The following is a 26,197-nucleotide window of genomic DNA, read 5'->3' on the forward strand; positions in this document are numbered from 1 at the left end:
AATCAGTGATCTTTGATATTCAAAAGAGACTCTGTTCTGATGTTCTGTAGCTGCTCCATTCGGGTCTTTTTTAAAAACTCAAAAGTAGAGCCTGTAACCATAGGTTCAGCCGCTGTCTCATCTTTATTGTATTTAAAAAAAAGCTGATTTATGTACCTGATCCTCTTAAGTCCACTCTGTGAAGTAATCATACTTCCTTTGGCCGTAGGAGCATTACCTCTGCGATGAAACATTTAAAAAAGGAAGACAGGTTTGTGTGACAAATAACCCGACTAGAGATCAGATAAAAATGAAATATGTACGTCTGACATGGCCTAGGAAGCAATGGTGCTGGAAAACAGAGAAACACTGCAGCTGCAATCTATGCGGATGAAGAGTGACACTGTTTGTCTTGATGAGCATGCACAAGGTGAAAGGTTTTTCCATCCTGAAGGCCTGCATGGCTGATTTACTACAGCACAGGCAAATGAAGAGCGATCACCCCTGGAACATGAAGACGAGGAGTGTTTAACAGCCATGCCTGACTTTTTACCAGATACCTCCGAGCGCTCTTTCGGGCTGAGTCATCCACCAGTTTTTTTTTTTTTCCCGCAGCAACACAGTAATGTCCTGAATCATCCAGAAAACTATGGTCAGACTTTGTTACTGTACACTGTTACGCAACATAGGCACAGATTCACCCAAGCATCGATGAAGAAAGTCTCTCTGTTTCTGTGAATATCTCACACACTATTCGTGATATCCAAGAAATAGATGGCCACTCAGCTCGTGCATATTACATTAGTGAGCGGTTGCCCCTGGAGGCCCGTCCAGTTATTCTGGGTGAGCTCCTCTGGCGCCATGTGATGTCGATTGGAAAGGAAGAGGGCGTCGCTGGCTACTAGGCAACTGCTACGAAGCGCAGATCAGGCGATAAGATCTCAATCTCCCCTAATATCAATCAGTCTTGTCTTTGTTATGCAAAGAGGGAAATTACATTTGCACTTAATCCACAGTGAACCTCGAAGGTTTCTTAAATTAAACATCAGTCAATTGTTGCATTCAGCTGCCAAAGAAAATGAATTGTGTCATCCTCTTTCTTTTTTTTTTATCACATACAGTCAAATCTTTCCAAGAAGATGAATAAGGGAAACACTGTACACAATAAGAACGAGACAAAGAGAACAAAAGATGTTCCAGTGTGGTTGTATTTGGCTGGTGGAGAGGGGATCTCAGCTTGTGGAGGTGACTGAGAGTGTGAACATTGTTTTTCTCACGTTTTTCCCACCACAGGCTCTGAAGTGACAGCTGAGACAAGACGCCGTGTCTTTCCTTCCCCCACCGTCAGCACTGTGGGCAAATGTCAGTCAAAGACATCAGCCTTTTGTTTTGAGCGTCAGCTGTATCCTCAACATCTCTTCTTGGTACATTCTCTTTATTGTGTATGCAGCATCATCTCTGTTCTTCGCTTTGTGTTGCTGTATATCTTTAAAATACTTTTACTCTCTTTGCCTCTGACGTTTCTATTTCCTATTATTATTGCTGGACAGTCTTCACTAACAGGTCCTGTAAGTGCTTTCAGACACTATTTCTTTTTTTTTTACAGCACCTTCCAGTTCGGCTGATGGTAAATGGTTTCACAGTGAGGGGAGGGGGGATTATTAACCCCGTAGAGTTTGTTGACATGCCGCAGGTGGTGGCCTGTTGAATGTCCAGCTGAGCCAGGAATGTGGGGGCCTTCTAGCTGTCAGGCTCAACCGTGCAGACGGGAGAGAGTTCTCCTACAGTATATTAACGGTATGACACGTCCTCAAGTCATTGTTTGGGATATTAAAGCACCGTAAGAGGCTTTGCAGCATTCTCCATATAGGTCTTTAGGTGACATGTTGAGAAGGGTGTAGTTCAGTGACAGGCTGAGGATCGGCCCAATGGCAGCAAGCTAAGCAGCATCCGAGGGCCCTAGGCACTGAATGGTTTAGGGCCAAAATACATCTCTGATCTGCTGCTACCTTATGAACCATCCCGACCCCTCAGGTCGTCTGGGACCGGTCTACTTTCTGTTCCCAGAGTCAGAACTAAACATGGAGAAGCAGCGTTCAGTTTTTCTGCTCCACATATCTGGAACAAAGTCCCAGAAAGCTGCAGGTCTGCTGAGACCCTCAGCTCATTTAAATCAAGATTGAAGACTTTTCTGTTTGCTGCTGCCTTTAATTGAACCACATTCAATTAATATATTAATCAATTCCCTGCATTTCTGCATTTTACTACTGTATTTTATTTCTTACACTTTTTTTAAAAATGTTTTAATGCAATGAATGTTCTTAATTGTTTTTAAATCTCATTTTCTTTTGCCTTATGTTTTGATGCTTTTAATAGTTTTTTGTGAAGCACTTTGAATTACCTTGTTGTTGAAATGTGCCATACAAATAAACTTGCCTTGCCTTGCCTTAGGGGTCTCCTGCTGGTTTATTGCCGTGTCCCTCTGACCGCATGTGTCTGTCTTTAGCGGCGCAGACTTTTATGAGTTTGTTGAAGTGAAGGCGTGCTGTGGCACTGTTGTTCCAGCTCGCTGCAGACGCTTGGACCAGCCTCCGCTGTGACTTTACATTCTGTCCTTTCACTGGTCGTGCAAAGCGAGCTCAGTTCGCCCGGGATCCCTGTAGAGAAAGCATGTGCCGAAGAATTCAAGGGTCCAATAGCTGTGATTTTACACTTCTGCACGCCACAACTGCCACTGTCTTCTAGCTGTCAAGTGCTGTACTTAAGTACACTTCCACTTGACTATTTCCATTTCCTTGCTCTTTTTTTCTACTCTACTACAAGTCAGAGGGGGGAATATTGCACTTTTCACTTCGCCGCATTTGTTTAACAGCTACAGTGAAAGTTACTTTGAATAACTTCTAAACGGTAATGAAATGCTCTCAATTTGCTAGCCGACTGATGGCTTTACATGACCTACACAAGTAAACGAGGCCGTCAGCGAGAAGATTGATTCCTAAATAGTTGCTCTTAATAGTTGTGAACTGGGCCACTGCGTTGCAAAATCAAATCAAATCATACTTCAACAGAAACTCCTTCAAATCAGACTACAGATTCGGCTTTGCTCCCGCTTCTGACCTTTAGTTGGAGCTCTGGCAGAAGGTGGAGAGCTCATACACTGTACATCTCTGAAGAAAACTCCCAAGTTACATCAAACTCCATCTAAGCTACATACAACATATTTCTCTTTTCATTGCAGGCCTTCACCTGAAGCTGAATAACAGGCTAAGGTGATTTCTAAACGCTTTACAATAATCTCATTTTTAAGAGGAAAAATATTTTTCACATTTCTCTGTTCCTTTTGTTGTCCATCCATCCATTTTCCTCCGCTTATCTGGAGTCGGGTCGCTGCGGCAGCAGGCTGACCCAGACTTCCCTCTCCCCCGAGGCGTTCCCAGGCCAGCTGGGAGATATAATCCCTCCAGCGTGTTCTGGTTCTTCCCCGAGGTCTCCTCCCAGTTGGACGCGCCCAGGAGGCATCCTAATTACAGTTGTTGCTTTTTCAAAAATACGAGACTCAAAGGAAGAACAGCTGAATGTTTTCTAGATGTTTCAATACAAATGCATATTTTGGGCTGAAGTTGTATCGTCCACAGTGACCAGTGTGCTTACATTTGTTCATTTTCTTATCTCTGTTAAATGTAAATGAGCTTATAGTTAACTCTGGTAAACCAAAATAACTGAGCACTGTTATTGTCAAATAAATAAAATAAATGATTACCAATATCATCAGTCTCATTCTGTATTGTCTAAAAATCATCAAAAACATACTGATTCATCGACAAATAAATGATATAATGAAATGACATTAGATATCTCACATGGCAAACAATTTATTACCAGAAAACTATTTTGTTTCATTTCTTAAATTATATTTTTTCCATTTCTTTCAACGGTACCTTTACGGATGGATATTTCTATCAGTAGAGCATGTTTTTGAACAATTATTAAAATGATCAGACTTTTGAGGGCTATTAATTTACATAATTATGTTTATTAACCCCTCAAAAACTCAACTTAATAATATATATTGTTAGAAAAACTCCATGTGTGCTTATTTTTCGCTTATTGGACATTATCAGTCAGGCTGGATAAAGCACAACTTGTTTTTCCGCAAGATATCAAAGCTCAGAATGTGCTCTAAATGGTTGATAAACCTATTATCAACTCATTGTGAAAGCTTTGTGCAGATTTATTCCCTCGCAGAGCAACGCCTGGCATACAGCCTCCATATGGTATGGTTTACAGGGGGAGGAACGTGCTCTCTCATACTGGCTTCCATTAAACGCATTCCTTGTTAACAGCCTGATAATGGCACGCTAGTAGATCCTATAGCTCTCCGGTGATGTGACTCATACCTCAGGTGTGTTTACAGCTTGTTACACAAGAAAAAGAAGCTTCTCTGGAGACGTACTACCTCGCCTTGCAACACATGTTTCGTGCTCCAAGAAACAGTCCAAGCAGGTCATCCTCTCAGGCGGTTATTCATCGCAAATGTGTGGCAGGTGACGACCTTGTCAAACACGCACTTTCGCTAACACAAACACAAAGGAAGAGAGGCAGAGATGGAGAGAGAGAGAGTGAGGCAGCATCCATGTCGGCCTATGTGTGAAGCTGAGAGGGCTGAGGTGAGCTAAAGATGTCAACGGGGTCATTTCATTTCACTCAAAACCATCAATTACATCCCACCTCCACTGCTGTATTACTTTGTTGCTTTAGTGCAGCTGGGGAGGAAAGGCGGCTACTTGTTGTCTCGCAGCCTGAGAGATGAGAGGAATTCTCCACAGCTTATGTAACATGTCCCTTTTCAACTCCTCCAGCAAATGCCTCAAGTGCAATGGAAACAAACACACGCAGGAATTCTTCCTGCGATGACGACATCACAAGCCTTTTGTCGCTGCTCCTTGATGGTAAAGTGTCAGACAGCTTGGGCCAGGCGTGAAAAGAGACACCTCTGTTTCACCCGAGAATTGTTAGGGGATCAAAAAAGAATCCGGTTTCGAGCGAGCGAGTGCAGAGTGGCACAATATCCATTTTCTCAAGAAAGGTGAGCTGATTATGGAGCCATCTGGAGTCAGGCATGAGGGATAAGAGCTGATGCAGACATCCGTCCGGCTGTTGTATGTTTTCTCCTGAAGTGTCCACTCTGTTTGTCCAATACAGCGAACACCTTCAGAGCAATATACTTATCGTGACTAGAAAACATCAGTGGACTTAGAGTGTGACATTTGCGAAAGCAAGTTCATTTGAATCACTAAAACAAAGGACGTAGAAATGAAATACTCATTGTCTGCTAGATATGAATAATTCATTACCCTGAACTGTTACTGTCAGTTGACATTTTGCTGGCAAAAGATGTAACTCTGAGACAAAGTCCCTCTGTCACAAGGTTGAAGACCCCATCAGAGTACGGTGGCCCTGAGAGCTCAACACATGCAACTAAAGCAAACACAAAAAGACAAAACACAACAAAATAGAGAGCATATCTTCTCCAATGTGACAACACATATACAGCATGACGAAATGTAATGCAAATATCAGGCTGTTCTCACACACCGTTCGCTGCTATACTCAGCTATATTCCATGTAATCACCAACAAGAAAACGCGACAAAAACTGCTCAGAGAGGAGGTTAGGGTAGATGGGTAGAAGCACCGGAATCTTATTTGGGAGACCACTGTTCATGTCCTGTGCTTAACCAGAAGTCACAGCTTTGATTTATTGTCATGTAACTTCTGTAGTTATTTCAAGACAAACCATGACCTTTTCCCAAACCCAAAATAGTTGTGTTGCCAAAACCTAAAAACGTTGTTTCCCGTGAAGACGAAAGTTTATTTTGAAAATAATCTAGTATGAGGATACGTTGGATGGATAGATACCCCATTTTCAAGCAAATGGAGATCCACAGAAAAACTGTTAGCTCACACTAAGTACACAGATTAACAAATTGTGTGTATTTGCCACCATATGTTGTCAGTTTCAATGAATTTGGAGGCTAGTTTGGCTAACGGTAGAAAATATCTTGCAATAAGATCTGAACCATGAAATCAGAATGTTTAACCTAGATTAAACTTAAAGTTTCTGGAGTGGTTTATATTTCCTGTATTTTGGCTACACATGTCGTCATGTTGATGATTGGATTTGCCCATATTCTATTTACCTAAATTTGCTGTGTTCTTTGCTTATTGCATTGTCAAACTGTCGATTGCTCGTGTTTGTGGCAGTGCTTTGAGCTCTCAGGGCCACCATACGATTGACTGAGGTCATTTACACTGTTCGTCACCCAGCACACCTGGAAGATGACGGGAATGCAGCATTCCAACCAGTGACCCATGACCTCCCGTTCGCCTCACAGACACATTTCTTCTCTCAGTCGCACCAGAACCAGAGCTTATTCTCACACTTACTGTCATCTTCTGATCACAATACAGCTTTTTTTTTTCTAATTAGACTTTTTCTGCTCAAGCAGTAAAAAATGTGTTGATGGCGATATGGGGGCAGGGGAAACAAGCTGTAAACTACTGACAGATGTAGGTTCTATGTTAATGTAGAAATATTGATCATAGACACTTTAAAGATGATTAGCCTGCTCTTAAATAATCTACCGGAAGTTAAGTTAGCTTTGACCGAAGATCTTCACAGAGATTACCGTAAGTGAGAAATAAATTAATGATGAAAGTAATCGTTAGTTGAGGCCCAGGAAACGGTGAGCGATCACCTATCTGAGTTTGATAGTGCTAATACAGGAAAGCAGGACGTAAGTATCATCATTGCGTTTTGCTAAGTCAATTTCCTGAGCTATGGGTCGACCCATCTCCGGTGTGAGCGGAGTGATCAATCTGCTCTGGATATGATATCAAGTTACGACGTGAGACTGCATCTTTGTGATGATATTGCTGCTGAAGTGCAGGATTTGCTGTGCAGTCTTTTACGGGACTGGGGAGGCTCAGAAATAGATTGCCCCGGGGATAAAGCATCTCTCCCGTCCTCGTCCCAGGATGTCTCTCTCTCCGTCTTCCACCTTCTCCCAGCACCCATTTCTCCTGGGACGGCTGGTCCAGGCAGGCGGCCAGCTGGTGATGTCTCACTGGGACGGCAAGCAGAGACACCGACAGCACAGTCAGATGTATCAAAGACAACGGGGGCTTAAGGGGGACAATACTCCAGAGACACAGCAGCATACCTCTCCTATCATTGCACTTACAGTAATCCCGTCTACGGTTTCCATACTGGCATGATCATGTGTGTGTGAGTGTGTGTCTGTAGGGAGTTCAGCTTTGTGAATGGTTACATCAATCTCTACATGCAATTGTGAGTGCGTGGGTGACAATGATGTGCAAGCATATGTCTGGGAATACCCAAGATACCTCTCTCGAGTTCTTCTGTGTGTGTGAGCATGTGTGTGTGCGTGTGAGAGAGAGAGAGAGAGTGTATTACAGGAAAACAGTGACTAATGTCTGCCCTCGTCTCTTCCGTAAGCTGATCTGTCCCTGAGGCGAATGAGAGGGCACCGGCTTTTCTCTGGCCTGAGACGCTTCAGAAACAAGGCAAGGACGAGCACATGGAGCCCTTTATAAAGCCCTGGATAAAGAATGAAATCATGAACTCAATGGCACCCGTGAATGGCCACTCTCGCAACGCACCCACAGCACATATCTCCGGGTGCAGCGGGGTTATCCTTGGCGTCCATTACCTATTGCCACAACACACAAGGGAGATGACCAGTGTAGTGCTCAGACAACACAAGCTGGAACTGGTAGTGCAGCATTACTCACTCTGTGTAAACATGGGGAATAGTCGAGTACGCAACACAGATGCACCTCTTAGGCCAGTGATGCTGATATAGTCGTGGTGATGATGTAATCACATGTGTACGGGCGCCAATGGGGGTATTAATTGCGGTAATGACATAAGATCAAAGACATTCTAGATTGATGATACTCTGTTGATGATAAATCTTTTTGTCTGAATGCATGAATGCCCTTTTTGTGAATAGGATGTCCGTAGTGCTTTTCTCAGTGCACCCATATTCCCAGTGGATATGGACAGGGTCACAGAGAGTGACACTTCATTTTCCACCGTCATAATGGGCGCAGTGTCTGCTGCATACATAATTAATCGACACGACCCGGGTCCTCACCTTGTCTTTGAATGCCGAGTGCATTCACGTCGCCACTCATCATTACTGTGAGACACGTGACCCACTCCACTCACAGCACAGAAGCAGATCATAATGTGTTTCACGACGACTTGATAACGCTCATCAGCGAAGCTGGCCATCACAAGTGTCACATGGGAGATGAAGGTTTTACAAGCATGTTATGGTGATATACTCCCCTTAGATGCATTTAGGAGGGCTGCAGGTTAAAAGGGGGAAAGAAAATGTCAAACAGTGTGTATTAAAACTCTGGAAACAGACTCATACAGCCACGCTTTTCCGGCAAAAAGGGCTCATCCCTCACCCAAGACAAGGGTGAGATATGATGAACCACACCAGCAAAGGGAAGATCTGTTCACTCTATTTTTAACTCAGAATCTTAATGAAACATCCCCCCAAGCGCCCATAAGCCCCCCCCCCCCCCCAATGAATTCATTGAGTTGAAACAGATTTAGGCAGCAGAATGAAAAATGGTGCATATAGAAATGACAGGCTGGGTTTGGGGATTAATATTACAGTGGGAGAAGCGATGATCTACTGAACTCTCTTCGGGTCCGCGCAGCAGACCGAGGATGAAAGTGATGAGCTGCTGTTGCCAAAGTATGGAAACTGATTACTCGAATCATGAAGACAACGGGCTCCGGATCGGTTGTGTAATTAACTTTACTTCATGCTGGATGATAACAGACATTTATTTTGTACCTTCTGCAACTTTGAATCATCCATTTTGTTGTATAAGACAAGATTTCAAATGTATCTCAATAGACTTTTTGTTTATCAACAGGGACTGAATTTGATGTTTCATATCCAACGCATTTTTAAAAACTAACTTTTTTTTAATGTTTTGAGTTTAGATAAGATGGGATCAATCCCCTTGACAAAAAAAGGTGCATCCTATAAAAACATGCATGTATGAAATAAACGAATCTTCACATCCATGCTGAAGGGCAACCTCGATAAAGGCCATCTGTCTCATTGCTTTCACTCCACCGATGTGTGCCTACACCATGTGACCATTGCAAACCAGCACTGTCCTGCGAAAGGAGTGCGGGTGCGGGACAATTGATTTTTTTTTTTTAGTTGCAATAGGTCGGGGAAGGTGATGTGGGTGTTTAACATTGCGCTGAAAAGGACGGCTCGGGATCGTGCATATAGATGGTAAACACATATCTGACAGCAGCAGCAGCAGCAGCGCTGGGCTACCTCTGCAGCGCGCGAGAGGCGGTGAACTACAGGAGTTGCCTCGGCTCTTTCAGTGCCCTGTTTGACGGCCTGCCCGCGTCCCTCGGAGAGAAAGAGCTGCTGTAATTGGTTTCTCAATGAAGGATCATCAGCGGCTCCCCGGAGGCTTGGTGGACTGTAGCGCAGCGCTCCTTTTCTCCTGAAATAAACAAGTGGACAGCGAAGGGAGCATCACCATCCTGCGCGTTCTTAGAGGGGAGGGAGGGGGGGGGATCTGTGTCCGTTTTCACAACCTGTGCGAGTACTGGGAGATTTACTCGCTTTTTGTTTTGCCCCGTATCGCGGAGAATCGCAGGCAAAGTTTAACGTTGCGAGATTCCAAAATGAGTGACCTGGAGGACGACTTTGCCAAGATCCTTCTGCTGAAGGAGGAGAGGATACGGGACTTGGAGAGGCGTCTGGCGGACAGGGAAGACGAGATCCAGGAGCTGAAGAGGAAATTACACAAATGTCAGTCGGTCTTGCCCAGCGCTCAACTTATTGGACCGAGGACCCGCAGGGCGCAGGGCATCTCCGCGGAGCCTCAGACGCACCAGGACCTGTCACGGCAGGCGTTCCGGAAATACGCCAAATCCGACTGGTAAGAGCGGGCATGTGTGCTTTGTTTGCTCCGTGACGCCCATGTGCAAACTTTGTGTCCTGTTTTAAAATATATTTCTGAGTGTTTTTCTCTCTCTTTGCTACCAGAATCATTATGTTTTGCCATTGATGGTGTGAATGTGTAATTGGGAAGCACAACTCTCTCTCACAAGAAATGTGCTTCAATGAACGTGCATGTGTTGATGGTAACTCGAATACACTCGCATAGGTTCTTGTGTACTTCCGTGTCCTCTCTCTCCACAAAGTCTGTTTTCTACCTTTACTTTTTTTTTCTAAATGGGAGATGGAGACGTTTGCCATGAATGGACGAGCACTTTCATTCTTGGCGGCCGATGACGCAGCTCTAAGGCGAGCTTCAGAAAGAGCTCCTAATTGATCAGATCCATCAAGGCAGTCCCACGGGACACAGACAACAGGAAGTGCGATGCATTATTGGCTTTTAGTAGCTGGACGCTGAGGACCCGAAGTGCATGTCTGAGGATATTTAATACTCCATTAGAAAACGCTTTGTTTGACCATATGCTTCCTTCATCACCTTTAGGTGCTCGTTTTAGCTTCACGATATGGTTGTTCTGATTTTTGAGGGTTTCAAATCAGACCTGAGCCTGAATAGTAGCTGCTATCTCATACTTTTCATTTTGCTGTAATTGCTCCCAGCAAAAGGTTTGACCCTCTTTGTCCTGATCTTTTACCTTTTTCTTCTCATTCCCATTATAACAATCTCAGCAGGATTAATTACTTGCTATATTGATATCACACACACACACAGATACACACAGTGTGCATTCAAACAAACAGAGAAGTCTTCAGAAAGAGTCCTGAGGGAAGAAAAATAAAACAGAAATACTTAAGAATGAAGTGCAGAGGTCATGAATGAAACATTGACGAACAAGCTACATTCAAAGCATACTAATCGTATCACAGGGCTCATCACGAGTATACCCAGCTGATGAGGCAGCTGTGCTTGAATGGGCCTTCATTGGTTAACTCAGTTAATTGCACATGGCCGTACACTCTGTGCAGTGAAACGGAAGTAAACCTGTTTGCATTCGTAAGGTGACATGAATGCTGTCAGTGCCACCAGTTTGTCTGGATGAGGGCGGGGGGGGGGGAGGGAGGGATCCGCCTGCACTGCCGCGCCCTCCGGGCCGCTGCGGGGTCGGAGACAGTGTGACCCCCATTAGAGTCAGGACGTGGCACCAGCCGGCGTCCCGCCCTGCTCATAGGATTACCGCAGCGTGGAGCAAAGGATCCTGTTTCTATTGATCTGCATAGGAAAAGGGCTGAGCTGGATGGTTAGAGAGGTGAAATTTAAAGCGCAGAGGTGCTTTTGAAGGACAGTGGGAGGGCCTTTTGATGATGGGAGGATGTGGGGATGCAACCCTGGACTGGAGAGAGCCTGAAGTCTCCAGGCACTTGCAGTTTCCCGATATGTAGGAAACTTTGCTGCTGATCAGGCTTTGTGTCCTGCGCCCTTCCCTTGACGGAGATTAAAAGAAAACATGCTGGTTTTTAATTGGCTCAGAGGAGAAAGGCTGCCTTGTCTTCATTAAAACACCGCTTTGGAGGTGGACAAATATACTTATATTACTTTGTATGACTTTAATGACTCAAACAGACAATCAACAGAATTTGTTTGTTAAACAGGTGTTCCTCACAGTTGCTTTGTCTCATTGATACTTTTATATCACTCTGATGTCTGAAAGCAGGTTTAGAATTGTTTGCTTAGATGTGCATTTGTTTTTCACTGATTGCACGTGTCGCATGTCAGTATTTGCAATGGAAGAAGTAATTGTTCATTTCACACTGTACAAGCTATACATATTTCAGTCACCCACTAAGGCAATGAGACAAGCAGCATATTATGATCATTAAGTGTTGGGCATGTCTGCCTGCACAGCAGAGAGGCATGATGCCACCGTGTTGTTGTTTGCATGAGTCGAGGCTTCATCCCACCACAAGAGGGCAGCTGCGATATATTATTAGAACAACCGTCTCTCCAGGGTTGTTCACACGCTTTTCGTCAGGAAAAATGTTATTTACCCCCAAACGCAAAAAACACACCGAACAGCCAAAACAATCTCCTTCACTCTCCTTTTTATAGTCAGTCAGCCTGCAATCCTACTTCCCACTCGTCTCAGCGCAGTGGTCGCTGCTGTGGCTCCTCACCCTATCAGATTGTATCAGACAGGCAGTTTACCCTCGTCTGCATTTGTCCAGGGCGCATGAGGCCAAATGCTGTTCGCTGAGCTTTCAGATGACTCATTGGGATAATATGGACAGACACCAGCAGCGCGCACAGTCACCGCAGACATGATCGAATGAGGAATGTGGAGCTGCTGTGGAGAGGCGTGAGCCTCTGTATCTTTGGCATATTCATGTCTGCTGGTGCTGCTGCTGCTGCTATCGTTTTTCGCCTTTAGCACCTTCACTTGCTCCTCAGTCTTCAAAATGAAGGGTGGACAGGTATTTGGGAAAAGCGGAAATATTATTGTCCACTTTGTGCCCAAAGCATAATTTGGGTTGAAATATGGAGCATTGCATTTTTGTCCATGTAGACAAAAACACACAGGTAGTCCGACACAATAGATGCAGTCTCCTTCCCCAATGGATAGAGGAAAAAAAACAAAAAAATCCGCGTTGTTTATTGTAACACTGAGGGCCATTATGTTTCCATCACCGTCAACCTCCATTAAGGCTCCGGTGCTCATCTATTTGTAACTCGGCAGCCTCGGGGCGATCTGCCGAGGTATGATGCCACGGTTCTCCGAGCAGTGGCTTTTCTCACCGAGTCCATTATTCATGTGAGACGAGCGCGCGACTCTCTCTGGAGTGGCAGACTGCACTGTGCCATGGATTCCTGTAGGCGCCCTCCTCACCATGCGCTCTCCCCGGGTCGCAGCCTGACGCACTCGGAGAGGACTCTCCTCCGCCGAGGGAGGGAGGGAGGAGAGAGGGGAAGAGAGAGGGAGCGAGAGAGAGAGAGGGCAAACTTTACGTGATAGTGGTAGAGACGCTTTACGGGCTCACCTTGGCAATCGCGTCAACCACCGAACATACCTTCTCTTACATTCCCAAAATCCGCAAGTGACGGACAGCGACGAGGACCCCCCCCCCCCCTACAGGAGAGACAGGGGCTGCATCCTCTGACGCTGTTCATGCCGGATAAAGTTTATGAGCAGCGTGGCAGAGGAGAGGGGACAAAGACTAGACTGCATACCTTTCGATAAACTTATCGGGAAGTCGCTCGTCTCCGTCTGAAATGGGCACCTTGCGTGACCTCCAGTACGCGCTCCAGGAGAAGATCGAGGAGCTGCGGCAGAGGGACGCGCTCATCGACGAGCTGGAGCTGGAGCTCGACCAGAAAGACGAACTCATACAGAGACTACAGACCGAGCTGGATAAATACCGCTCCGTTATCAAACCGGCGACCCAGCAGGTCCACAAGCAGAGCGAGCTGCACGAGCAGCAGCGGACGAAGAGGCAGGCAATTTCGGCCGAACCCACAGCCTTCGACATCCAGGATCTTAGCCATGTCACCCTACCTTTCTACCCCAAAAGCCCACAGTAGGTGTCCAAATTATGAAGGCATTACGTTCATAATATATGTTGTTTTGCAGCAGCTGTTGCGCTCCAGTTCTTTTATCCGTTGTCACCTTTCTGATTCCTGTGCGTAATGTTACGTGTGGCGCAGCAGGTACGGCACCTGTAGCAAATATGGATGAAGTGGTGCTCTGTAGCACACACACACACACACACACACACACGCGCGCGCGCACTAGATATAAGGAAATTGTGTCGTCAACTATGAAAATGAGCGAAACAATGTCAGGAAACTGTCATGATGACAATTATCAATAGGATTATCAGCAGCTTGGTGATAAAAGGCTGGATATCAATAAGCCTGATCCCAGCCTAGCATGAGAGAAAATTAAATGCCATCCAGTGATGGGAATTATAGGTTTAGAGTGCCAGTGACGGCAGCTTTGTCTAATGTACAGTGTCAATTTTACACAAGCTGCAGGTTCTGTGACAGGCAGTCTTAACAGGCTCCCTGTGCATGTTTACTTTATGATTTGTACTATATTTGTATTATAAAGGCATTACGTTCATAATATATGTTGTTTTGCAGCAGCTGTTGCGCTCCAGTTCTTTTATCACAGTGGTATGCAGTCTCTCTCTCTCTCTCTCTCTCTCTCTCTCTCTCTCTCTCTCTCTCTCTCTCTCTCTCTCTCTCTCTCTCTCTCTCTCTCTCTCTCTCTCTCTCTTTCTTCTTTTCAAACTCTCCCCCAAACATCTCTCTCCTGCTCAGCCTTGTCTGCAACATGAGGTCTGGCACTCAAACTGCAACTGGCACTAAAACAGCCATCTGTTGCGAAATAATCCAGCTGTGTGTCGGGTTTGAACTTGAAGGTTGTGATATTATGAATCAATACACTTACCCCCCCTGGTGGACAGGACAAACATCTACTCTTCATTCTTCAAACGCATTGAAAAATATATTATTTTGTATACATATTTTCATTAAGAGAGTTCCCAAAGAGGCTTTTAGGGAGACCTTGATGGTAAGTTTGTTGTTGTCATCCTTTTGCAAAAAACAACAACAAAAAAACCCAAGAACAACCATTGTCCTGCATATTGACATTTTTCAAACAACCCATTTTGATGTGTCGGCCATTATGGAGTTTCAATGTAATCATCTGTCAATTACGATGGGGAAAGAATGATTGATCCCCACAGATGAAACAATCAAATGAACTGCTTCTAACCGAGTTTGAACTTCCATCAAAGTCTCAACGACAGCTTTAAAGTTCATCGCGTCAGCCACACCTTTTCATGACATTCCTCTTCCGATAAGGAGATGCATGAAAAATGATGATTGGAGAGAAGCCCACTGTTTAATGCTCATGACTTGAGCCTGTTTGAGCACTGTTCTCTTATTAGTTCATCATTATTATCACTAGAAATGAAGAGGAATGGAAAACTTTAATTTTTAAGAAATTACGCAAGTACCCTCAGGAGATGAAAACAGCTCCATTACATTTTCATTTTGTTTTGGTTGTTGAAGTGTAGCGATAATGTCTGTTGGATTTGGCTAAATGTTTAGATTTTTCTTCCATTCTCACTCGCTTTATCTTCTTTACAAGACACATAGACCATTCCTCACACATAAGCTAACCACCCCTTCCCTCTGTCCGCCTCTTATTTTAGTTAGCCTCTCCCACTTTTCTGCCACCCCTCTTATTTTTTCCTCCCAAAAGAGCATATTTTCTCCTTTTAAGGAAGGCTGAACTTGCCTCAGCCCTAAACTTCACTACGAGATGAAGGCAAATATATCATCCTCACAAAGGAGAGGAAGGCAGATGTTTTTACAAGGGTCTGGTTATAAGACGTTGCCTAACATTGCTATGAGAGGCTCAAGTCGGGGGGGGGGGGGGGTCCAGATCAGGGTTGAGAAGGCCAGACATCTCCTGGGAGTAAAGTAAGAGAGAGAGGGTCAACGAGGCATATTTCCAGAGGGCTGGAGGTCCCTTTGGGGAAATAATGGATTTCCAATCGGTTCCTGTTAGTTAAGTTAATGATATGCAGAGTTCTGCCATAAAACGAATACAATTCAGTAAAGTTAAAGCATCATTAACTCAGTTGGAACATCACAAGAATCATCACAGTCCAGACTGTCACTTCACACCTTTATTAAGAATCACTCCCTAAACCTAATGACAGATGCCAACATCCAGCTATAAAGCAAAGAATTTATCTCAAGAATTGTCCCTCCGATCTACTTCACACTTAGCAGGTGTGTTGCTGGGGACCCGAGGAAGTGCTTTGTCTAATTCGGTGCAGTTTGGCCAAGCGACACGTTCTTTGAATAGAGTGCTGACGTATTTTTGTAGGCCAATCCGGAAGTTAACGTCGCACAGGTTCCCCCGACATTTTGGATTATTGCAGAAAATATTCTTTCTGGCGAACAATCGTTCATGACGCTTACACGTTTTGTTCAGTAAGATAATCATTACAAATTGACACAACTTCAATGATTTTTGAGGCGTTAATGCAATCGGCAGAAGTAAAAAGCTAACGTTAGGCTATAAAGGACAACACCACAAAGCGTACGGCGGATTAGTCCGCGTGAGGACGTTTTATAGTCACATTTAGCCACTTGCTAGCAACCGCCTTTTTAGGACACGTTAAAACCTTAAAATTTCACGAGTTGGGTACTCTTTAATGTTTATTATGTTTTAGAAAAAAAACGTTAAAACCTCTTAAGCTTGTTTTAACCACAGACCTTTTTGCAGACATCTTACTACAAACAAAACAAGCTAAACTGCTAATTTCTGGGTTTTAGGCAAAGGGGGAATAGCAAGTCCCACGATAACAATCATATCTGTTTCACCTTTGACTAAAAAAAGATGCTTCCACAAAATAGAAATAACACACTATGCGATGTTTTATCTAATCCTTGTTATTCAGATCATTGCTCTGTTAGAAACGGCATCAAGCTCAACTCAAGATAGATCTTGATCAAACTATTATCGCTGTCAGGTTCCGCTATTATAGCAGAGAAACTGCTGGCTAACGTTTGCTAAACAAAGTGTAAAAGCTAATTCAATTCATTGACAAGCAAAGTAACAATTACCGGTATGAAGGCCATAAAGGCCCAGATTAATAAAGGCATTACAATTTGGCGATTAGCGCCACCACCTGACAATAATAGGAAACGTTATGGAGAGAGCTGTCTAACGTTCATGAATCATTTTGAATATCATTAACACAGCACACCTTACAGGCCTTACAGGCCTTACAGCGCGAGCGGATAGCCTACTACAGGAACAGCGAATCGTCAGGTAAGGTTATGCTCTGAATAACGTGTTTGAAGCTTCATTGTTAGGAAATATTTCAATCCAGCATATATAAATGGACTGCATTCAATCATTCAATAATTGATTTTTTAATTTTACATTTAATATTTTTTACTCTGTTATTTGTATTGCTTTGCCTGTACCATACATGATATCTATCTATCTATCTATCTATCTATCTATCTATCTATCTATCTATCTATCTATCTATCTATCTATCTATCTATCTATCTATCTATCTGTCCGTCCGTCCGTCCGTCCGTCCGTCCGTCCGTCCGTCCATCCGTCCATCTATCTATCTATCTATCTATCTATCATCTATCTGTCCGTCCGTCCGTCCGTCCGTCCGTCCGTCCGTCCGTCCGTCCGTCCGTCTGTCTGTCTGTCTGTCTGTCTGTCTATCTATCTATCTATCTATCTTTACCTCAAGTGAAGGATGACAGAGAGGCATATCAGCACAATGTAACTTTACATTTTCAACTTCGAGGTTCAAGGTTGAGCTTTTACTTGTCGTGGATACAAATATAATCCTGAATTGGCCTTTTCAGACTTCACAAGATATGCATTCAAAATGGGCCGCTTTGTATTTCCTCTAGCAATGTTTGACAGGAAGTAAACAGCAAGGCCGGGTCCTGACAGAATGGCTTTGAAAAAGTGTATATATATATATATATATATATATATATATATATATATATATATATATATATATATATATATATATATATATATATATCAATCAATCTGCAACATAACCAAAAATATGTCTGTCAGGCTAATTTAGCAGTACAAAAAGTGAGTTGCATATTTTTTGGGTGCTTTGGAGGACCTTTGTAAATTATTTCGGGGTACGATGAGTCAGAATTGAAAGAACATTTTTCATATCTTAACATAAAAAAGCTGTTGCTGTTTGGAGCCCTTTTAGTTGGGGGCCCCAGGCACAACAGTTATGTCTGGTTCACAGGTAAAAACCCACCAGGGCCAGGGCGTTTTTTTTCGCCGATGTTTCTGACCGTGACTTGGGTGTGTGATGCAGACATGGCAGGTGTACTGCTCAGGACCCAAGGCAGCGCATTGTTGAGTGGGAATTGTTTGGATGAGCGGTTCTGGAGAAAGCCGCAGACGGCAACACCACAGGCCAAGCAATCGGTCTGTTCTGAACAGATATGTTTTTAAACGGGCACTGCAGTAGTTAAGTCTAAATCATTGTCTCCTCTGTGCGCAGTCTCTGCTTAAAAAAGTGAAGTTTGAAGAACATAGATTGTGGGACGGGAATATAAAAATAGGTGCAACACCTTAGTTCTTTCAATTCCCAGGAGTAGGGCGTCAGCATTGTTCTGACACCCAAGGGTGGAATAAGATACCATTGGATCATCTTGGTTGCTGCATTGTCTACAGTTCAAACAGATGAAAATCCTGACACTTTGGATGCTTGTTACCCCATTGTCTCTTTCTTCTTTCTCATATCTGGGGAGTGTCTAACAAAATGGGTTCCCTGAAGTAAATGCTGAAAAGGCATGTTTAAAAATGACGGGGACATCTGGGATAATGATGCTAACATAAGAAGGCATTGTCTGAAAATCTGACTTTTGTACAGTGGCATTTACATGGTGAAATTTTAATATACTAGTATTTCTGATCTGTCACTGAGATTATTATCCAATCAATCCAGTGTTTGCACTTTAAAATAACGAAGTAAGTAATCTGTGTATTCCCAGCAGATTGTGACAGCTAGCTAATGTTGGTCTTTAGTAATGTAGCTCCTAGTCTCACTGCTCTCAGAGAGTAAAAGCAGAGTTGTTGGTACCCTTAGTGAAAATTCACCAGACTGTTATGAATACAGATCACACATTATGACAATCTTGTTTTTTGATATTATTGATAGCATGCCATTTTGAGACACAAACCAAAACGAATCACTCAGCTGATGGTGTAATATGTCTGTTGAGTAGATGCTGGCCGGGGTGGAACATTTTGGCAGTTTTCCATCGGAAGGAGCAACAGTGTCTCTCCACAGATTTGATAATGTGTCTCAAGAGTTGAGAGAGAAGCGGTCGTGTGACCTTATCAATTCAAGATAGGCCCTTGAGCAGAAGTAAGACACTGGCAACTTTGAGTCAGATGATTAAGCGCTTCAATGAATGAGTGATCTTGATTCACTTTCTGGCGACGGGTCCGCTTCGTATTTCTCTCCTGTCTCTCTGGACACTTCGTTGACTGTTGCTTTGGCAGTTTGAACCTTCTCTGCGCGTGGCTCTCGCTCACATGTTGTCAACACATGAACGAATGTCTGTCTGCTCCGTTGATGGTTCATAATTAGCATCTAATTGTCTCTCGGTCCAAATGATAATTTGACATAATGTCCCCTTTAAGGCCGCCTGACAAATTGCTCTGTGCACCGAGCTGCACTTTGGCGACTGCACGTTTTACAGTTAATTACATTTTCTCCTTTCCTTGCAAAGGCATTGCAAAAAAAGACTTACCTGTGGAATGTCTTAATGACGCCACAGTCTGGAGGCCTTTTTGGTGTTCAGAAGTGCACCTCTGAATCCAAACAACTTGCTTTGATTTGGTGACTCATCAGTCAGTACAGCAGCAACAAGGCAAAAAATTTATAAAAAACATTAAGACAAGACATTTATGATTTAAAACAAGACATTAAATACATATATTGTGGGGGTGATAGACGAAAACCGCTCTGGGGAAAACGCTGTTGCTCAGCCTGTTAGTCCGGGTTTTGATAGTCCTGGATCTTCGCCCTGATGACAGGGGAACAAACAGAGAGTGACCCAGGTGTGTGATCTCATTGCAGATGCTGGCCGCCTCCAGAAGGAGGCGGCCAGCATCTGCAGGGAGGGTAACTCCCACAATCCTCTGTGCTGTTTTAACCACACGGGCCAGATCCCTCCTGTTCTCTGCTGTGCAGCTGGGGTACCACACAGCAAAGCACTGCCAGAGGATGCTTTCAATCACGCTCCTGTAGAAGTTGCAGTTTGAGTGAACTTTGAATTTCCATCGAAATAATTAACATGCCTGCTTGTTGAATTGTTCAACATCCTTCAATGGATTTCAGAGAATATTATCTCAGCCAGGGTTTTTGCTTGAGATGTGTGTGTGTGTGTGTGTGTGTGTGTATGTGTGATACATTTAGACTCTAATACTAATTGATATCCCCAATCCTATCTCATTATTTTTTCTACTACAATACCACCGATGCCATATGAATCTGTGTTTGCACAGTGATGGTCTCATTTTGTTTCGCCTTTGTCTTCAGGTCCAAGGATCTGATCAAGGAGGCCATTTTGGACAATGACTTCATGAAGAACCTGGAGCTGTCGCAGATTCAAGAGATCGTGGACTGCATGTACCCTGTGGATTATGGAAAGGACAGCTGCATCATTAAGGAAGGCGACGTGGGCTCACTGGTCTACGTCATGGAAGGTAAGAGCACACAGGCACCAATGTAAACATCTATCCTGCAATGAAACGCAAGCCACAATGAGAACGAGTAGACTTACCCCAAGAAGAATAGCGACTCTTTTTAAAGCGATGCAAGTAGATCTGTAGGGCGAGCTTTAGGAGCGCCAGCATGACAATAAATGAAAGGGCATTATTGATGGGTATCTGCGGAGCGATGAACTCAAATTCAAATTTTCACTTTGTGATGCTCTATTATTCACTCATGTCCCATTCATTTTATTTTGTGGGACGCTGGGATCCTTTCTATTTCATTCTTTTGTTGCGGTATTGTTTCAGCATGGGGTATTCATACTCATCTTTTTCTTTTTGAAAATGATCCTCGATGATACAGAGTGTGAGAGCTCTGATGACATGAACAACAGTCCACGCTGCCTGGCGCTGATGGGATTTGTTGAAAGGGCTTTTTTCGCACAACCAACACCCCTACAAAATGTTCAGCGAGCCCTCATCAATGACAATAGATTTGACCTCAGGGAAAATGGCCTCAATCAGTGCTCGCGCACTATAACTGATCATTACATAGAGCTGAACTTCGACACTCACCGACTTAATATAGATTAAAATATATAACGTCTAAATCACTATTATTGCTCACTGCCTCTTTAAAACCTTAATTACTTGAATTTAGCTCTCACATACAATCAATTGCATGGACGGTGTAAATGATCTAAAATGGATTGAAAATGTTTCACGATGGAAATACATTTCTCTAAACCAAAAACAACATGGCACAATGACGAGAAGGAGTAGAGAATAAAGAAACTGCAAAGCCATAAGCTTGAATCTTTTTGGTTGGTATGTAGCCAGTGGCATTTAAAGGTTAATACTGTACTAGGAAGAATGCTGATATTGATTGGTACCCCCGTTGTTTCATGTCGGCCACTTACAATTTTAATTATTGAGTTGGAAAGACAATTCCCAGATGTGGGATGGTAGAACCAAAATAATGAGAAAGCTAATTTTCTGAACTTTTTTTTGTAAGTTCAGTTCCATCACAACTCTGTAATTCTACAAACACATTCTCCTCAAGCTGAGGCAGGCAGGATTTGTCACACGTGAAAGGGCTCCAGAGACAGACGGTGTCTGTGTTGAGATGCCAGCAGAAGTTTTATGGCTGCTTTTCCATCTTCATCTGGTCTTTAGTGAGTCACTGGGTCTGAATTCAAAGACTTTTTGTGGCGCATCAAAGAACTGTGACTTTAAAGGTTATTGTATTAGGGAGCTGACTCGGTCATATTGATGAGTAGACTACCAGATCTCTCTCTCTCTCTACTGCCATCTGGGAGAAACGGATAAAGGGTAATTATATTAAGCACAATAAAACAAAAACAGAATGTATTACTTTAGGTTAACCAAAATATGCGCTTATGCATGCGCACACATCAGGATGGGGAGCAATTACTTCAGTGTTCAGCACACCTGCCGAGCACACCTTTCAACACCATGGACAGCGCCTCAGCAGATGAACAAGTTATGTTTTGTCTCCCAAAATCCACCAGAACATAATTGATTTGAAAACTGTTGAATAACACTAGTAAACACAAAATACAAGGATTGCATTTGTGTAATAAAACATATTTATTGATTGTCAGATACCCTTTGAAAACGAAACAGACGTTAGTGTGCACAAGTGCAGGCTGCCTGCTAAATGGCCAACTGTGACATATTTTCTGCCAGCTATTGTATGTTGCTATCTGGCCGTCTTAATGTGATCTTTGTTTATCGGCGTTTACACCGTACGTGACTGATAACGTACTCTTGCAGTGTGTCCATAAACGGCCTTTATGAAGGAAGGAGTAAGCCTTCCTGGAGCTCTTTAGAAAAGACTGTCTCTGCAGCGTGACAGCTAACCGTTAGCCTACTAATTCTAGCACGCTAACATGCTATATACTAAGATGGTGAACATGTTGAACATTATACCTGCTAAACCTCAACATGTTTACCTTGTAACTGTGAGCATGTCAGCATGTTGATTTCTAGAGTGGCTGTAGACTCTTATCGTATGTCAGTCACAGGGGCCATTGTTCTGCAGAAGTACATTTCGCTGATAATACTCTACATTGTGGTATTGATACTTTTACTTCAATAAAGAATGCGAGTGCTTCCATTCACATCACCGTTGCACTTGTCATCACTTGTCGCCCTTATCTGCAGACTGCGGAGAGTCAGATATGTAAAGAGTCTGACATGTAACTGGCATCATGCAAATGAAATGCAAAACGGTGGCCTGTGCAAAAGTCACCTGAGAGCAAATTTTGATATTTGGGTATGGGGCACTGTAAAAAACAAAGAAAGAAATTTGAAGCCACATCCCTGTTTATTGATCCACCGTGTTTTGTTTAAAAAAAGTTGTGGATGAAAACAGGAAAAATAAACCTGTTCCGTTTTCCGAAAAAAAAAGCGAAGGCACGAACCCCAGATGCTGAGCTGGTTGTCAAACAAATCTGTGGTCTTTTTATAACGATTGCTACCATTTAATAGGTACTGAATAGATTTTAAGCTCTCCCTGTTATGAAGGCTGTGAGAAGTCGATTGTACCAGAGGTGACTCGTCGTGCTAGGTCACAAATGAGCAAGCGCCACACTGACATGATCAATAAGTTCCTGTTGAGTGCAACAGAAAGAGAGGGACGCAAGATACGAACCTGTAATAATAATTGTTGAAGGGCTTCGTGATTTCCTCTCAGACAGTGGTAGGGGAAAGACCTGTAGGATGAATTTAAACAGGGCTTCAATTCAGCAGTGCTCATGTGCCACTAATGTCAAATGTTTGGTTAATTGATTTCCATTTTGTAATCCTTAAGGGAAGCTTAACATATTTATCTTCAATGAACGTTGTCAGCTCTTTCTTGCGGCCCCAAACTCTTTCCTGCTCCACTTTCTGTTCGTCTGCATGTTTCTCTGTCTCTCTCTCTCTCTCTCTCTCTCTCTCTCTCTCTCTCTCTCTCTCTCTCTCTCTCTCTCTCTCTCTCTCTCTCTCTCTCTCTCTCTGTCTCTGTCTCTCTCTCTCTCTCTGTCTCTCTCTCTCTCTCTCTTTCTCTCTCTCTCTCTCTCTCTCTCTCTCTCTCTCTCTCTCTTCTGTCTCTCTCTCTCTCTTCTGTCTCTGTCTCTCTCTCTCTCTCTCTGTCTCTCTCTCTCTCGCTCTCTCTCTCTTCTGTCTCTCTCTCTCTCTCTCTCTCTCTCTCTCTCTCTCTCTCTCTCTGCCTGCAGTTTTCACCCTATCTGGCCTCGATTTGTTTTGCACGAGTAAACTACACCAATGCAACAAATAGAATCATTGTGTGTTACATCATCATTTTTTTATTTTACATTTTTTATAATTTTGTTGCGAAAGCATATGCATAACGTATTACCCCCTATAATAAAGAAAAGGCTGATATCACAGCCTCCCTGTTTGAACACCTGTTTGATGCACCTGATAATTAAAGATCAGACGACGCAGGAGCTGAAGAAACAGAATGGATTCCGGCTCTGGCTCGCATCTACGATGAGGCCGCCGTAGCTGCCTTAATGAACGTTTGCTGTATTTTGGGCATCCACTGGGCTGTAACTGAAGGTCCGCTGTGTGACACATTGATTGCAACTGAGACAATAGCTCTCACGTTTCCATGGAGACGAGAGACGCTTTTGATTGGATGCGTCATCCACGAAGACCCGTACAGGTGGCTGATGATAATAACTAGTGTAATCACATCCAATTACTATCAAGTACTGCCATGACAGTAAAACCCCATTGATTTTGTTCATAGTCGTTACTCAACTTGATTTACCGAGAGGTAGCCCTGGCTGCTGTTGCAGTAGTACACAGAGTACGCCTGTCAAAGGTGTAACACAGCCAAATCCTGATCGTGATCAGTTCGGATGGCATGAACACATGGAAAGCTGAGCTGAGGCCAAAATGCAAATGCTCAGGAATATAAAGGGCATACGATCGATCTAATTTCAGTCTAATCTGCAGTAACAATGGTGATCATTACACCTGTTAGCTGGGGAATAAAAAGGAGGAAAAAAGACACAAAGTAAATGGTTTTGTGTTGATACCAGAATAGGCTCATATTTTCAAAACAGCTCAACTGAGTTGCTTCAGTTATGTCGAGATATAGGCCTTTAGACGGTTAAGTTAAATGGTTCGGTGATATAAGAGTAAACATCTGGGCCTGCACATAACAACCACTTTGTCAGCTTCATCGTGATAACAGGATGTATGAGGTCTCTTTTAACTCGGTTTCATTTTGCCAACTTCGCATTTTCATATGAATGAATTTAATTTAGGATTCCTTCTTTGCCTCCTTCTTTTTCACCCTGTTTGGGAAACAAGTACAAGTGCATTCATTGGCAAAAAAAAAAGCCTGGCCTGGAGGATGCAGGCATAGGTGATACTGACTACATTATTCATAGAATCTTTTTGTTATTTTTTTTTATATACTTTTTGGGAGAACGAGCTGTCTGCCCTCATGCGCTCTTCTCTTTACTACGTTTACTGGGAGGGCAGACTGAAAAGTGAGGAGAGAGTGTTAATGTTACAGTACGAGTCAGCTCCAAATCCCAGGTGTTCACAGTACCGGTACATTGACAGGTTCTCTGACAGGTTACCATATTCAATGCGACCATTGATGCACTGTAGACCATTTTATTCAGCTGGAGATGTTCGGGGGATTTAAAAAGACGCCTAGGATTTGGCACTTTCTCAACACAAATTGGATAGAGTCCCAATTATTTGATTTGACCTGCTCTTAGGCAAGACAAATACAATATTTTGACAGATTTCTTCAAGGAAGACTTAAACGGCATCCTTTTTAATGTCTGAATGTGACAAAAACAAACGTGCTGTTTTGAGGCTGATGCCAAACTACTCCTGTCAGTAAATTTTCCTTTTTTTTTTGCTGCTTTTACTGAGATATACCTCTGAATACCAATGAATGGCGATGTTTACCCACTGTGACTCGATACTAGTTTCTTTCGAAAGGGGAGTATTTGATGTTTTTTTTGACTCCTTGACACTCAAGACGCTTGGTACCCTTTAACATTCCGTATTTTATCTGTTTTTATACTTCATCATCAGCCCCAGGATAAAATATGTTCGTTCTTCAAACCTCAAAATAATATGAACTTAATGGCAACCAGCCAAAAGAACAACCAGTCTACCACCTGAACAAGTATCAAGTGGACCAATTTGTTGAAGAAATACAACAGATGAATGTCTCTGTCTGAGGCTCGTCCTCTCGCTGTGTCACAGGCTTGAGTCCATCGAGAGATGCCCTCTGTGCTTGCTGGCCTACGAGACAGAGTAAAGGGAGATGATCACCCATCTCCGCCTGAGCAGAGTATAGAGATGTAATCAACGGGGGGGGGGGGCCACCTGAGTGTGACTCAGTGTCATGTGTGAGAGGACATGAAGCAAATTACTACTCTAGCCACTGCCTTTGATAAACTATCGGCTGATTATTATGATATACTCGCACACTGATAAGCTAATATGGAGATAGAGAATGCATTGGGTTACAGAAATGCGAGTGCACAAACCCACTGCACAGCATTGTTGCCTGGCAACTTAACTAATGCAGCCCAGGAAAGCAAATATGCTCACAGAATTTGAGTTGATTGGCCCCAGAGAATACAGCATGTAGCACGCATTCAGTACAACAACCGCTGCCTATTGTACATTGACAGCACTGTAACCCACCGCTGAGGCTCAAACTCACCCCGCCGGCTTCTCAGGGAACTCAATTTCAACTACTTGGGACTAAAATCGAATTGAGGATTGACATTGTGTGTGTGTGTGTGTGTATATGTGTGTTTCTTGGTAACATGGCATGCAATACTATTATGACCCGGCGATT

General features: G+C 43.3%; 1 protein-coding gene across 1 annotated transcript in view; it reads left to right on the forward strand.

Annotated features, from left to right (window-relative positions):
• Positions 1-13,265: 13,265 nt before the first annotated feature.
• Positions 13,266-26,197, forward strand: part of LOC306785941 (cGMP-dependent protein kinase 1-like) — a 76,169-nt gene continuing 63,237 nt past the window's right edge. Inside the window, exons 1-2 of the mRNA XM_079280525.1 lie at positions 13,266-13,585; positions 20,153-20,319. Of these exons, the coding sequence (XP_079136651.1) occupies positions 13,281-13,585; positions 20,153-20,319 (472 nt within the window). The 5' untranslated portion in view covers positions 13,266-13,280. The remainder of the gene's footprint in view (positions 13,586-20,152; positions 20,320-26,197) is intronic.

This window comes from Melanostigma gelatinosum (genome assembly GCF_949748355.1).
Source record: "Melanostigma gelatinosum genome assembly, chromosome: 12".
Lineage (NCBI taxonomy): Eukaryota > Metazoa > Chordata > Actinopteri > Perciformes > Zoarcidae > Melanostigma > Melanostigma gelatinosum.